The sequence below is a fragment of the Rhipicephalus sanguineus genome, chromosome 6 (genome assembly GCF_013339695.2).
Source record: "Rhipicephalus sanguineus isolate Rsan-2018 chromosome 6, BIME_Rsan_1.4, whole genome shotgun sequence".
Classification (NCBI taxonomy): Eukaryota; Metazoa; Arthropoda; class Arachnida; order Ixodida; family Ixodidae; genus Rhipicephalus; species Rhipicephalus sanguineus.
The window spans coordinates 41,856,289-41,872,817 of NC_051181.1; the positions used below are offsets into that span (position 1 = coordinate 41,856,289).

Genomic DNA, 16,529 nt, shown 5'->3' on the forward strand with positions numbered 1-16,529 from the left:
ATTCGTCGTATATAAGGAATATTTTGACATAGTATACGAAATTTCTGACGGAGTAAGAGCGATACTAAATAAAAAAATTGATATAAATTCTCTTAGCGCATCGCCCTTACAAATGCCATCATTACAGCGAGATAACACTTGGCGTGCAAGAAAATACGCAGAAAGGTAAACGAGGTGAAGCCAATTTGACGTTCGTGCACTAACTATATATTCGTTATACATTTCCAAAGCATCTCTCAGGGATACATTACTCGTTATCAATAAAATAAAAAAAACTCAATAAATTTACGGAACTCTATGAAGGGCATAGGCGAAAGCCTGGGCTCTCACACCAGTCCCCCATTAAATTACTTTGACGTTTTCAGCAGATCACATTGCTCCTCACTCCCGCTTGAAGCCTTCTGCACCTCACGTGGTGTTGCACTACCGCCTAGACCGGCCCACCATTGGTCAAGCGACCATTTCATGCGATGACGTCATGATCAGGTTATTGATGACGTCAAGTGACGTGATTTTAGTACCGTTCGTGTCGCCAATGTAAAGCGCCGGACTTTTCGACTTATGAGACATGTAAGGTTTTTGCCCTACAATTCCTTCGCGTCAAGATAGCAATTTCTTCACGCATTGAAACAGTTCTCTTGCTGTTTTAAAGATCTATGCCAGCACTAACACACCTTTTGGCAGGATCATCCTTGTCTGACATATTCTAAGAATTGTGCCATAGTAAATTGGATGTTTTGACAGCATGCAGCCGTGCAGTCACTACTGCCACCAAGTCAAGATGAAAACATTGGTGGAGGTTGTGCTGAGATACTTAGTAAAACGTTCTCTTGGGCTAGTTGGTTCATGACTTCTGAACAAAAAAACCGTAGCGCAAAGTGACAAAAAAAAACGACAATCAACCATTGTGTCGTTTTGCGCTATGATGTTTTCTTCAGAACTCAGATACTCAGAGGCGTTGCTCTATTGGCTGGGATAGGGCAAAGGAAACAAGGCGGCAAACTACATTCTGTCTACTGCCATGAAAGCACCACGAGCAGGAAAGCACTACGATGCACATGGTCAATTATCATCAATGCGGTACTCTCACTTACTTGCGCAACGTAAGCATAGCTGCCTGTATTAAAACGTTTCCTGCCTCTTGCACCTTCGTCTAATTTGTAACGCACATGACAACGTTGCATAGACGATGGCTGCAGAAGATGCAAATTATTTTGATGTATTCGATTTTGCTAAGTGAACGAGAACTGGCGCATTTGTTTCTTAAAGCCCCATTCGGGAAGGTTTGTTTTATGCTTAAAAAGCAAATGATTGAAGCGCTACCCCAGCTTCTCCGTTGCTACAAAAAGATACGTGACAGAAATATCGGTTATTTACTGCACACCAAAGAGTTCTGCTAGGAACTTCCTTAGCTTTCTTGGGTCTCGGCTGTTATTAGTGGGAAAACCGCAGCGCAGTTGTCTGCGAGCTTTTCGACTGGAACACCTTGGAAATGTCTTTCGTCTGTTCTTAGCTTCAATTTTTCATAGCCATTTACAAACTTTCTAGCTTAAACATGCGAGGACAAAGTCGTCGAACTATTCGATATGAACATTCCGAAAGCAGAGGAGGCAATATAATTACACACACAGAAAGACATTTTCTCTTTGTACATTTTAAAACGAAATTCTAATTGCAAGTCACTGAGTCTATGCAACTGCATCTCACAATGATGAACATTCTCGTGTGACTACTGCCATGTCAAAAAGTGCTGTCTGATCCAAATATTCAGGTATTGTTTGTGTCTTGTATTCGATGCCGATATGACGCATCTCATTGAGTGCTCGAAGATAAACTCTCCTACAGAAGCAAGCAACAGTTTTTTCGATTATTAAGGCGAAAGCCTTAGATGCCTCACCAAACGCGAAAATTCACCGGCGTCCCGCGTCGGTGTCCCCCGTTGGCGGTATCAACACGAGTGATGCAATAAATCATCATCAGGCGGTGACGAGACCATATGACGTCATCATGACGTCACATATGGCAAAACTTTCTGCCGTCACACGGTGACGTCATTGCTTCGTTATATGTGGTCCGATCCCGGAGGCAGTGCAAAACAAGGTGCGATGCAGAAAGCTTACAATGCCTCCGTTCCTGGAGGCATCGCAAAACCACGTTAGTTGCGGAAAGCTTTCGAAGAGGGGCGCGGACGGTTCAATATATCGACTTGGAAGAAGAAGAAGAAGATGGCTTTCGCCTTCGAGTCTGCTGAGGCGGATGCATAAGGGAGCCTGTGAGCTTTTCTGATGGCGCAGTGTGCCGGAAATTCTTTCACTTGCGCGATCAAAGCTGTACAAAATGGTGAACGCCAGCGGAAGCTATCTCGGATTGACGTCTGAGACGGAGAGGCAATGACGATACCTAAATATGGTTCATTGATTTGCTGACGATATCAAACTGAACACGAGCAGACTTATTTGCCTCCGCGAGATGACAGCCAAGCGTAGTATAGCTATTGCCTAAAGAGCTCATGTAAGAAAGCGCTTTAACAGCGCTTTCTTACATATTATAGCAAAGTAGATTAAGAACTTCGAGCGCGCTTAAGCATCGTATTTAGGAGCGGAACGGGTTAGCATTCTCAGGTCACGACTCACAATTACGACGTCCTGGAACATCTTCTCTATCACCGGAAAAATGGCTCACAGCACATGTTACCCAACCAGCTGGTGGTTGGCAGCAATGAATAAATAGCCAAGGTTTCGTCAAATGAACTTGTCTATGGCAGGGCGGCTGCCGTCTTCCTTTAGCAGCGTGCTTATGCAAGCCTTGCCCACTCTCCCGCGCCCTCAAAAGCTGAGTGGTAGACAGGTCCTCTTGTGCGAACCTTGGCTGCAGTGACATTGCTGTTCTATATTTTCACTACTTCAAGACTTCTTAAAAGCGAGTGTGTCGAGACTTCATCTTCCCCTAAACCTGCTTGTCTGAAATGCTCGAGTAGCTGAAAACTTCAAAGGCTGCCTTTGCGCGTGTCACTGCATACTTCTCCTTCCCCTCAAGTGGTACTGCTTTTTACAGACGGTTTTGCGTAGGTATTCAATGCGAAGCATTTCTTAGCGAACCTTTGGATCTAGCCGAATACTTCTGGGTGCTCTCATGATCGCTTGTTTAACTTGGCGTAGACCAATATTTTCATGGGAGGGTAAGAGGATTTGAGGAATATGACTGTCCGGTCATGACATGAATAACTTGAAAATCCTAAGAAAAAGTGACATCGGCAGCATTGACCCGACGAATGGAAAGAATAAACATTAGGATCCCAGCAGGAATCGAACCCAAGCATTCTGCGTGGCAATCAGGTATTCTACCACACAACCACGCCAGGTATATAAACTGGTTTGGAAAAACAGCCTACGCACGCGTAATGTCGGTGGTTGTGTAATGATTGTGGTTGTGGTGCTGGCTCTCTAATTTTACAAGGAAGCAATAAGCATATGTACATATGTGCTCCTACGACACAGGCATCATATTAGATTAACGTCTGTGGTTCCAGTGTTCGCTCCGTTTTGATAGCAGTCTAATAAATATTACATTTGCATTCCTATGTTCAGCAAGCTATATTGAAGCATTGTTCGACCTCTGAGGAATACATTACCGAAAGTTACGTTGATAGTCACATGATTGCACCGTATGATAGTCACATGATTGCAGTTTCGATAATACTGGCGTATATGCTCTAACGTGAGGGTGACATTACGTCGCACCATAAGTTACCCTTTAAACGCCAGTGTTGTCGACGTGCCTGGTAAGCCCATGATGTGTACACAGCTACTACACTTCCAAAAACATGTCGATCCACCTCATAACGTTTGGCTCAAAGCCATAAAATACAGCATAGAAGTGCTAGCTGACTGCTTCGCATGAAGCCGATTCCCACAACGCGTGGGATCTGCCGAATTTTTTTTTCTAGCTTTATGTCATCGCAGTGTTGGTTTTCGTACACAGAATATTGCGTAAGCAGCGACAAAACTGCACATCTTGCTCGCACGGCGGCCTCAAAACTGGGAATCTGAGTATAGTGATAAATGGAAAAATCGGTACGACAACGCATGGGTTAGTACACAACCGTTTATTTCGAGAACATATACAAACTTTTAATATGGGTTATGTCGTGCATGGCGAACAGAGCATGGCATCATGTGGACGACGGAGCAGCGCACATGACCTATCATTAATGTCAGTTTTTTAAATAGAGAGCGACAGAGATAGTGTGCTCGAATATTTCACTACTAAATTTTCTCCATATGTTGCTTATATCGTATTTTTTCTGCTGTATTGCCCCACGACAAAAATTGCACCTACGAAACGCAGACTTCCACCCGTTCTCGATGCAATGAAAAGCAGGGCATCCACCGAGTAATTTTTCGATATCACTTTTGCGCTCTTGCAACTTCTCACTGAGTCATTGTCCCGTTGGGTCGAAGTACTCAGATTCCCAGTCAGCCAGATATAATAGGCGTCGGCACGAAGAAGCTTCAATCAGGGGCTCTGTACCTCCTGCCTAAATGGAGTGCCAGTCCTGGTCATGTTGTCCAAGCTCTCAGTGCTGGCCACCTTGCTGCCAGATCCGATGCGCCTCGTCTCGTTCGACAAGGCGGCAGAGTAAGCTCCGCTGCTGGGGTCGTTGCTAGGATCAGCTGCCAGAGAGTCGGACGCGATTCGCGGCTCGTCCGCCGGTGTCCTGTGGCCCCACAGAACGCTGCATAGCGGAGAAGAACGGTTGTGTGGGAATGTATTGACAAGGACACTAATGTGGGCTTCTTGGTTTGCCATCGCTCAAGAAAAGGTAGCGTAATGCCGCAGGAAATAAGGATGCAAGAAGAAACGCTTAGCTTGTGTACTCGTTTACTGCTTCACTACGCTGCAAGCCTTATCATGATGCGATAAATTTATCAAGATGGATGGTCGTCAGATGCGCTCACAAAGGACACAAAATAAACTACACAGTGCTACAACACAAAACCATTGACTTCATAAAATCGTGAGTCTGCTCCAGGTATTTGCTTATAAGTGCCGTGGTGGGAAACTGTTTTCAAGTACGACATTTCTTAGCGCAAAAGTGGAAAAGAAAGGAATTAAGAAGAGAATAAAAGAACACAGCGCACACGGCGAGCGCTAATGTAGCGCTCGCCGTGTGCACTGTGTTCTTTTCTTCTCTTCTTAATTCCTTTCTTTTCCACTTTTGCGCTAAGAAATGTCGTCTATGATAGATCACCAACTCGCCCAACAGGACGTCTTATTGTTTTCAAGTATTAGGGGTGAATGGGCAGGCCAGTGTCGTCTTGCGTCGACTGATAATATACGTATCTTATGCTGGACAAAACAGTCTGGGGAGGGCTGAGGGGCCCCTGTCTGGTTTACCAGCGCCTTGCTTCATTCCTGGTACCTTTTCCGTAGTTGTACTTCTAAACCGGTACTGTATTTATGTCATGCTGCCATATCAGTAACATTTAAACGAATGTTACGGCAGCCTACATTGGTCACATTCAAGTCAATCACTCAGCACATTATTGAGCATACGGTTGTTGTTTGGTGCGCTTTTAAACTTTGCGGTAACAAAAAAATCATTTGAAACATTTGCATACCTTACGCTCCACAGAGAAAATATTAACATCCACCCTATCGAAAATTCTCATATGACACGTATGCCTCGTATCCAATAATCTCGTATGAACCCATATGAATCATATGTGTTCTCGTATGATCGTACGAGATTATTGGATATGTGTCATACGTGTCATATGAGATTTTTCGATAGGGCAATGAATCATTATTTCAAATGCGTAAGCACTTATGTGCCGACTCAACGGGGAAATGTGCCCATCACTCTGTTACGCAAAACGAATCGCTATAAAGGAGCAAAAGACTGAACAAAATTTCTCGGCGGTGCTGCGTTTAGAACCTGCGGCTGACTGATCTTAACGTGCAATTCGGGTGATCAGAATGAAAGCTGAAATTTGACGGATGCATTTGTCACCAACAACAGCTAGAGCGTAACGATACAGGGGACATGGGCGCCACTATGATGGCAATGCCTTTTCTTAGCCCACACACATAAAACATCAATTACAGAAAGCTAGAGGGCTATGCGGCATCACGAAAAAAAGTATAGCACCGTGTTGACCATTATTTCTGCTCACAAACAGCCATTAGTATAAAATCTGTCAGGTATTTCAACAACCACCTATTTAGTATAGCGCTTAGCAAACATCAAACTTAGCTTCTATTGAAAAAAATGCAGCTTCGCCAGTGTGAAACCTGAGAAAGCGGTTAGCACGGGCACCCATTGAATTCGGTTCGTACAGTTCCCACTGCTCCGTTTACCAAACTGTCGATGATTTCAATGTTTGAGGTAAGCATGTAAGATTGCCCCGGTACGAGTAGAATCTTGTTAGGGAGATTCGCAAACTCGGTGTGCGACATGCGCGATACTTTTTGACGCGCTCTGTCGACTTTCTGCTCGTTACGGCAGTTGAGATACGTGTCGTCTGCAGCGAGTTCCGTCATGTTGTTTCCCCCTTCAGATGTAGTGCCGGAGCCGCGCCAGTGAGAGGAGAAATCGTGCGGTTCGCGAGGCAGTGGCGCCCTCTTTTGCGCGGTGCCGGAGTCAGCCGCATGTTTCTGAAGCTTTTTCAGTGATTTTAAGGTAATTATTGTGATTGATTTCTGGTTATTTCTGTTATTTATATTATTTGAAACCTCGTTCGGTTATTTTATGCCAGTTTTGTGCATTGCTAGCCTTGTTCTAGGCTTGTATCGACCACTTGATTTTGAGCATGACCACGCTACATGAGATCTATGGATGGACGACAAGCCGAGCCCCTAAGGTGCTGCGCACTTAAAAAGAAACAAGAATCATCTGTGCAGTTACGGTGACTAAAATTTCTCCTGGCGCTGCTTGGTCGGAACAGTAACCTGAACGTGACACAGAAACAGTAACTTCATTCGTGTTGCACTACAAACGCACTAGAAACGCATTTTGTCAGAGGTGTTGGAATTCAGTAAATTTGCGGATTTTTGCGTGCCCAAACCACAATAGGGTCGGGCATGGCGTACTGAGGTGCACCTCAACGTTCTCCTTTTTTAACTCACGCCTCAGTAGAAAAGTTCATGTGGGATTAACCTCGCTCGATATTTCAACGCATCGTACATTGTTAAAGGTCACGCGTTAACGCAGACGTCGTATGTACCGCCGAGCTCAATATGACTTGTAACACGGGAGCCCGTGGCCTCGCTACTACAAAGCCTGCGCATGGCTTCGGTTTGCCCTCATTTCCATAACTAATTGCTGTTCCCTCACTTAGAGATGGTCCTAAATGAGAAAATAATTTGCAGTTGAGGAAATGAGGGCAAGTTGAAGCCATGCGCAGTCTTTGAAGTAGCGAGGCCACGTGCTCCCGTGTTGCAAGTCATACTGAGCGCCACTGTACAATGAGAAGAGGGCTATTTAATGCCTATATAACTCCGATAAGACTGCTTTTGTATGCGCTACTCAAAACCGCTTATTGTAATAAACTACTGATTCACTCATTCAATAAACACTCCAGAGTTCGACGCAGATACAATAAATTGCGCCGACAACAGGAAATGCATAAAAAGTTCGGTCTTACTCTTTGTAACGCTGCGTTACGACGCTGCAGAATGCGAGCAGTACGATGGAGGACATGAGGAAGGCCACGATGCACGGCAGTATGTAAGCCACGACGATCTTCCAGTACGTGTCACCTGCAAATAAGTTCATAATGAGACAAGGTAGATCATCACTTGTAGCTGGGCTAGTTGGTTCACAATGTATGTACTGAGTAACAGCTCTACGAACGGGGTCTTCTTTTCTGCCCTAGTGTTCACATATGGTACATGTCACTTGTATGTGCTGCATCTTTCATGTTCCTAATGAGATAGTTTGACGCTACTGATCTTTTGTGTTACTCAAGTCACTGCGTCGTTTTCAGTTTTGTTCTACACTGGAGCTCACTTCACTAATAATTATTACAGCGGCGCTTAACCCTTTCAGTCCTGGAGTTTTTATTTTGGTCGGGGACATTCTTTGTGCTTGTTCACCTAATAGTTATGAGCCCATAAGACCACAAACAAAAAATTGAGCCCGCAGTGCAAGTATTAATGGATTTACAGACATGACATCAAATTAGGTGATCAGGGCTCAGCGGTTGTTAAATGAGAAAAATGACATCTTTTTTCCTGTTATTCACTAGAGCACACAAAATGTGAATCACGTCTCATTTTTCAGTGTGATACTCATTGAAACAGCTTCAGTACGTCGACTCGAAAATGGCGCTTCCCCGCCACAGCGTCACCCATGACTTCGGACAAGCTTCTTCTTTGCGGCTTCCAGCTCCGCAAGCGCGTCACAATTTTGGTGTCAATCGCAGTGAGGATGATTGAAGAAGTATTCCCCCAAGAATGGGCAGTTTCTGTTTCATTTTCGAGGTGCTAGGGGAAATGTTGTGTGATGGTGTCAATTGACACCGCCAGGGCCGAAAGGGTTAACTCGCAAAGTTCACCTGTACTTAGTTATGCTAGAGTGAAATTGTTATCGTAAACGTGTTTCATAGCGCGTCTCTTAGAGTGTCGGCCTTGGCGTAACCGGCAGTGCGAACGATCAAAAAGGAAGTAAACAAAGACGTTGGGTGGTGAAGAATTCCAAACTATGACGCCACGCTCAAAAACCGAGTGCCCTGTCCAGTGGGCTAAACACGCATGCTAAGCGAAGATTTCAAATTTCCTGACAGGCTCAACAGGGCATTGCCTAAGGGGAGCATAAAAAGATTATGTACTACATGGCTGTACGCAATTTAAATTTATACAGATAGTAATGAAATGTCTTAACCAACATGCCTTAACCACGAGACCGGCACGTGCACCACTTGATGGTAGGGGTCGTTCTGCATGAACGGCGAAATAAGCGGTGGAGGAAAGTGGAGAAGGAGAGTGTGGCAAAGAGCTGATGAGTAAAGTGGAATGCAGTGCGAGACGTGATCGACGGTGGCGAGCAGTTACAGTATGTTGCCATAGCAGCGCGAACCGTCACCCGGTCATCACTGACGTAAAGTTTCTTACAGTTACCTAGAGGGAACTCTGGCGCTGCAGTCGTTCAGCCACCATGGTGGGAATGATTGTTAATACACGGATTTGCCTAATCTTCCTGCTTGGAACGCACTTGTGGCTTTGCTTATTGTTGTGTCTTGGCGTTTTTTTTTTCGGATAAAACAATGGATAGTTGTGAACTTCGTGAGCCGATTTGAATTGGTGAGCCTAAAAAGGTCCAGTTGGGGAAGTGAAACTGCTGAACATTTGCTGAATTTCGTCTTGCGACAAAGCGGCTCCAGACCACACGGAGCCATCATTCCCATGCTGGCTGAAACGCCACGCGTTGCAGCTCCCATAGACACTAGCGCCAGAGTTCCCTCTGTATTGCAAACAAACTATGATTCCTGAGGCATGGGCTGACCGCGTCCACCAATAGACCTTATGCAAAATTGCTGCCATCTGTCGGAGGTTTGACGAAGCTACCCATTCGGCGCCATGTTGGAGGCTTGTTGCCGAATCCTATTGCTGTCGCTGCTATAACTTCTTTCTTGTATCTGCTTTGGCAGTGGGCAATCGGGGCATAAAAACGCCAGACGAGTGTGTAAGGGCCTGTACACGTTACCGGCATTTCCTAGCTATTACGTTGACGGTTATTACGTGTAAAGAACTGCCTCATAGCGAGAAGAAAATATAAGTTTGGCACCGCGAGTCACATGTAGGCCTGCCATCGAAGAGAATGAAACTTTGCGCTAGGTTACAAATTTGGTCTGTCTGTTTTCAATGTAGCGAATAAAGCGTTGTTAGCTATCTGAATATTATGCGTGTAGTATTGGATGGATGGGAAGAATCGTTAACGCGCGACACGGCTAGGCACAGACATGACGGAAAGAAAGTGCTGTACACCCAATTTAAAACGTATTTCGTAAGGGACAGCCTATGTCGAGCTGATGCATTGTGCACCTAATTTCAAATTAAAGGTGTTCTCCTCGTTTTTATTTTTTAAATAAAAAATATTTCGCAGCTTTAGTCACCAACGTATGTTATGTATAAAGTTACTGCACGATTAAAATGTAAGATATTTGCGCATCTCACGCACGTGAAAAGTGAACATGAAAAGTGTTGTGTCTCCGAGCAGTAGATGCCGATCAGCTGGTGTTTTATTGAATATCCTTCCGACATGTGTTCCTATATAACACGATACGCCAAAATCACGTGCACATCGTCGCTTTCGGGGCCTACTGGTGCCTTACAATGTCAACCCGTAGCGGCAAGGCAGTTTTGCGTCGCCGACTGAACGCCGACTGAACATTTCCCGGAATAGCATTTTTTTTAGTTTCATAAGAAAAGCGACAGGCACTTGAAGCAGCTGTTAAAATTTCTTAGCACACAGGGGTGGATACATGACTTTTCCGAAGGGTGATCAGATTTTGGGAGCAACTGATGTGCTCTTCTGGGGGTATAAATGAAACAAAAAAGTAAGGGGTGGGGGGCGGTCAGGATATCCGGGCCACCCGTCTGAATCTGGCAGTGATACCACATGAAATGCTTGAAAAATACGCATAGTGAAGCAATACGCGCGCATAGCATCCCACCGAACGCTACCTTGTTAAACTCCACAATCGAAAACAAACTACAAACAACACGCTGCAGTACAATCGGTCCGTTCGCTGAGAATCAATGACGCACACGAGCTACCTGTCTAAGATGTAACTGTTATCGCATTGCAATAAACAAGGTAATGTCAACAGCGGCGCGGGCATGCGCGAGAAGCCGCGATGCAGCTTTGAAGCTCGTACACGAAGCGTCTGTCTGTGCCTGTAAGCACACGGCGCGAAAACTGTCTCGTTCCGGCATGACATGAAAGAGTGTTCTCTGATGAGTGCCGATGCTGTCACATACCGCATATATTAAGAACGGCGAGCGTAAATGCGGCGTTAGTCATAAGCAGTAGCCGGAGCAACGAAACGATCTGCTGATTCTCGTCGGCCGTGAGGAAATCTAATAACATGAAGGTTAGTTTCCTGGAAACCATTTTTTCAGCATCGCAATTTCCTCAATCTGAGCAACACGGCACAAGAAAATATGTTGGCATTGCCGCTCCTATCATCCGCCACACGTTGATACGCACGCTCCGCGTGCGCACATGCGGAGCGCGCTTAGCCTTAAACATGGCGGAAATGCTTATGGCGGCCGCTAGATGGCAGCAATTTTGCATAATGTATAATAAGATAGATTTAATCAATGTAGACAAGGTATTAGGCCAGCATGAAACAAGGAAGTTTTTTTTTTTCTTTTTTCTTCGAGCATGGTGGCAGACATGTCACCGCCCCGTTATAAAGGGGACGCTCATAGCATCCATCCATCCATCCGTCTATACCATAATCGGAAAAACCGCTGCGTAAGCTCCCATTCACCTGTGCCATCGCCGCTGTAAAACACGCTCCGCAGGATCAGCGCATTCCCGTGTTAAAGGGCCCCTCACCAGCCTCTAAAAATACAAAAAAAAACGAGCGCAATATTCTCTCCTGGCGTTTCTCGTCTTTCTGGCGCACCTCGTGACGCAGAACAGTGACTCCCGGGACGTCTATATAGTACATACCCTCGAATGGTCCATATACGCGAAATATCAGATGTGAATTGTCTCCCGCACTGCTTTGCCATGCAGCCGTCCATCCGTTTTTCCTTGCCTCGCATGACTATCGTGCATGATCAACTGATTTCACTTCATTTGCTTTGTTTGCGACTGCGCAAACGGAGATGCCAGCGTGTAGCCGACAAGCGCGAAATCTTGACAGGGTCAACGCTTAGCGCTGACATGGTACACGTGCTTTTAAGAAATAAGTGGCGAGGGGGAGATATGGTCTCTAGGAAGGGTAGCGAAGGCGAGGAGGAAAACCACTCCCTCGTCTTTAAACGCGGGGTGGTGAGGGGCCCTTTAAAGCTTTCTTTCTGAAAACTGAGATAGGCAAGCGGTGGAACTGCTTCGTCTGCATTTGGTATCGCAATTGTCGGTGAATTTTATCACGGCATTATCTGCGCTGAACTTGAATATGAGGTCTTCCTGAAATCAAATCACCTAAAACTGGTAGCGCTGTTAAATAAAGAAAAAGAAACATTATCGCCCAAAGTAGCCGTTAAAGAAGGTGTGTGGAAGAGTGCTACAAATACCTTGTTTTCAAAACAATTATCTCGCGACCTTCTGCGAGAGGTCTTGAAACAATGGAATGCAACCTGAAGAGAAAACAGCCTGTCTTGTTCGAACTTCAGAGTGGTTGACGTCCTGCTACATAATAATATGTTGTAATCGAAGCTAAGGAGAGTGAACTCACGCACACCGGTCTTCTAGCGATTGAAATGTGTGCGCTCAACAACATCACTAAAATGCAGTTCGTCAACGTAAACGGTTCCGCCTACATATTTGCAACGCAGTGAGCAAAGATTATAAAATACTAGCTGGCGTAAATGTAGTTTTCATTCAAGCTTCGTTGGAGTTCGAAAGCTGGCGCTTCACATGAAACGACTTGTATGAATAGCGGACTCGTACATAATAAAAGGTTGTCAGCCGCTGATATTCCCATATTGAAGCAGGAGTCGACTTGGAGCTTAATTAGAAGAATGCACAAGTAGAGACCAAGGCATACGCAGAGGCTGTAGAGCAGTGTTTACCGTCAAATTACCAAAATACAACACGTGCTTTCTGCAGGCGTGTACGAATTCCGCTTCTCGGTTGATCTACTGAACGCCAAAACAGCACAGCGCACCTAATGCAAGTATGGATGACGGCGCTCACAAAAATCTAATATTTCTTATTTCAGTCAGCTTAAGTGCCGTACCCGCTCCACATAAAAGAAGAATAAGCACGCCAGATAAAAGACACAGTCATGACCGTATAAGTCAATGAAAGCCGACATACAATGAATCCAGGTGCGTAGCCAAGGGGGGGGGGGGTTGGGGGGGTTGAAACCCCCCCCGAAATTTTTCAGTTTTGCTTGCGTATATATATACGCACACATACAAACGCACGCACGAACATACATAAAGTATGGTTGAACCCCCCCCCCCCCCCGAAAAAAATCTCTGGCTACGCCCCTGAATGAATCCATAGAAAGGATACGGCACAATATTTGTGGTGTTGGGCCCCACCAAGAGCAAATGTGTTTTTTCGACCAGTATGTCTCCATTTATGCCATAATTATTGCAGCACAGTTAGGAACAACAAATAAGGTGTCCTGTGCTTTCTTTGGCTTGATATTGTTTGTTGGCTTTGAGTGGGTTGTATCCAACAAAGAAACGAGACTCTGGACCTTCTTTCACTCAATCGTGAAGGTGTGTTTATTCATATGCATAATATTCATAATGGCAGTCATATAGCCTTTGGACGATTTTTGCTGTCCATGCAGTGCAATTGTGCTGCACACTTTACACGTCACGGTGGTCTAGTGGTTACGGTGCTCGAGTGCTGACAGACATGTTACGGGATCGAATCCCGGCCGCGGCGGCCGCATTTTCGATGGAGGCGCAAATGCTTAAGGCCCGTGAGCTTAGATTTAGGTGCACGTTGAAGAACCCCAGGTGGCCGAAATTTCCGCAGCCCTCCACAACGGCGTGTCTGATAATCATATCGTGGTTTTGAGACGTTAAACCCCAGCAATTATTATGATGTTTTGCACGCTTTGCATAATAGTCGGCTTTTTTTTTAGTCAGCTTCTCTGCTAGAGATCGACGTTATGCGGCGAGGCATACACAATGTATTGTGGTGAAACATAGACACCATGCGGCGAAGTATATTACGAGTACTACACCGGTACTTAGTGCTTTTGAACCACATGACTACAGTTCTAGCGCTTGATACGCGATATGACGCAAAAGTACATAAATGCAGAATGAAAGAAGGCTCCAGGCGCTATCTCAAAGTTTTGCCGCGTTTTTCAGCGCCATAAACCTCCAAGCGCGCATCCTTAATTAAGCACACGCACGCGCTGTCTCCTCTCACAAGGTAACCGCCATGGCTAATAAGCACACTCTGTTAGGCCTTCAGCGTTGTCACATGACTTGGCTGTAGCAATTAATCCTTCTGTTTAGACCACCTTGTATGCCCTGCTGACGCAACACGCGAGGCTACCAGAACATTCGAAAATGAAACAGTTCTGCGTTTCACGAGGAACGGTTGGAGGGTGCTGCAAGCACGACTGCATTCACTCCTCTTTTAAGCATGGTGCCCTTCAACCAATGGTCGTTAACGGCGCAACCATGCGCACCTGTGTGTTCTTGAATTCACATCCCGCTGTCATCACCGATAATTGTGAACTCCGCAGAAGAAGCCGAAACATTTCTTGTATTTCGAGACTACTAAAGTTGGCGGACCGATAGCGTACGTGCCATGCTCTGGGACCGCGATCACTCGCTCTTCGCTCCTTCTTCGATGGCCTACAACAACCACCAGCATTGGCACGGGCACGTCGGAATTTCTCTGCAGGACTGTCAGTACACTATTAAGCGCCTCAGTGCTGGTACTGTCGAAGAGGGCGGAGGGAGCGCGTGGCCGTGTGCAACCACAGCACCTCGTGGCAGTGCATCCTTGCCGTTCTTAGTGAGCTTCACTGCACGTCGACTGTGCTTCACCGCATCACAGAAGTGTACTGTGAATAAAGTGACGATAGAAAACCTAGAATAATGCGACGCGTACGAGACCCTGTTCCGTAAGTTATATTTCATTATACAAAAAAAGTACAGCAATGATACTGCCACAGTTCACTTTACATACAAACGGTAATATAATATAAACGAGGCGCGAGGAATGGTTGTCACCGCCGTGTGCACTTACCCACGTAAACGCAAGCGGTGCCCTTCTGGGCGTAGTGGATCCGGCATTTGCAGGTGCCGCTCACGCAGACGCTGCTGCGCGTGAAGCAGCTATCGACAGTGGAGCAGTTGCCCCCGAGCTTGGTCTCTGCAATATTGTTTCCACTTTATGTATCAAACTTGATATGAGTTATCAGATTATTCGCTTCAATATTACCAAAGTCGAAAATAAATGCACAAGTGAAGTATGGCTCGTTGGGCAGGTTCGTTACACGTACTGGTAAATGGGAAAGCAGCTAACAAAAGGTGATGTTTCACAAGTGACAAAACGCACAAGACAAGTGCTCAATAACAACACAAAATAAAAAAAGAAAGTAAAGCAAGGCGTCGTAGATTTTTTTTCATTTTCATTTTATTATACCCCTCAGGGCCAGAGGCATTAAAGAGGGGGAATGGTAACAACACTTTGACACAAAAAACAAGAAACAAAGGAACGAAAAAAGTAAAAAAACAAAAAAAGTAAGAGAAAACGCACATGAAACAATAGAGCAAAATGTGAATTTACAGTGAGTTTACAAAGAGCCTGAGTATACAATGTTAGCTATGGAATTACGGAACTCTTCATGATGAATAATGTTCACGACGTCCGCGGGAAGGCCATTCCAATCGCGAGAAGTTCGTGGTAGAAATGAATGATAAAAGTGCGCAGTATTACATGAAGGGAGTCCGACTTTATGAGGATGATCTGTGCGATGGGATACATAAGATGGCTCAGGGATGAGGCGATCGCGTAGTGCAGGATGATGATACGTCTTATGAAACAAGGCAATGCGTGACACTTTTCTGCGCGATGATAATGATGGGAGGGAAAGGTTTGATTTCATGGAAGTTATACTGGCGGTGCGGCTGTAATTAGAGTGAATGAAACGTGCGGAGTTATTCTGAACCATTTCTAGAGCATAAATTAAGTTTGCTTGGGTGGGATCCCAGACCGGTGTAGCGTATTCCAATTTCGATCTAATTAGTGTTTTATAAAGGAGGAGTTTCACGGAAGGAGGAACATGGTAAAAGTTTCGACGAAGGTAGCCTAACATGCGATTAGCTTTGTTAATTAAGTGCTCGATATGAGTAGACCAGTTCAGGTTTGCTGTAATGTACACGCCGAGGTACTTATATGAAGTGAGTGATTCTAAATTAATGTTATCAATGTAGTATGGTGGTGGGCAGGAAGATTTTCTAGAAACGCGCATGACTTTGCATTTATTAATATTTAGCTTCATTAACCATTCGTTACACCAATTAGCAACTGCACCAAGAGCAGATTGGAGTAAGGAAGAATCGTTAGTATTCGTTATCTCTCTGAAAATGACACAGTCGTCCGCGAATAAGAGAATGTTCGAGTTTACAACGGAAGGAAGATCATTAATATAGATTAGAAATAATAAAGGCCCAAGGACTGAGCCTTGAGGAACGCCTGAATACACATCTGTAAATTCAGAGTTAGAGCCATTAAATGAAACAAATTGTGAGTGGTTTAAAAGAAAACACTCAATCCATTTCAGTAAATTATTATCAATATTAAGCTTGTTTAGTTTAAGCAGTAGTAATTTATGACATACCTTGTCAAATGCCTTACAAAAATC

General features: G+C 45.0%; 1 protein-coding gene across 1 annotated transcript in view; it reads right to left on the reverse strand.

Annotated features, from left to right (window-relative positions):
• Positions 1–4,104: 4,104 nt before the first annotated feature.
• LOC119397234 (uncharacterized) overlaps positions 4,105–16,529 on the reverse strand; it is a 38,458-nt gene continuing 26,033 nt past the window's right edge. Inside the window, exons 4-6 of the mRNA XM_037664668.2 lie at positions 14,909–15,034; positions 7,647–7,761; positions 4,105–4,735 (exon numbers count right to left, since the gene is read on the reverse strand). Coding sequence (XP_037520596.2) covers positions 4,516–4,735; positions 7,647–7,761; positions 14,909–15,034 — 461 coding nt within the window. The 3' untranslated portion in view covers positions 4,105–4,515. The remainder of the gene's footprint in view (positions 4,736–7,646; positions 7,762–14,908; positions 15,035–16,529) is intronic.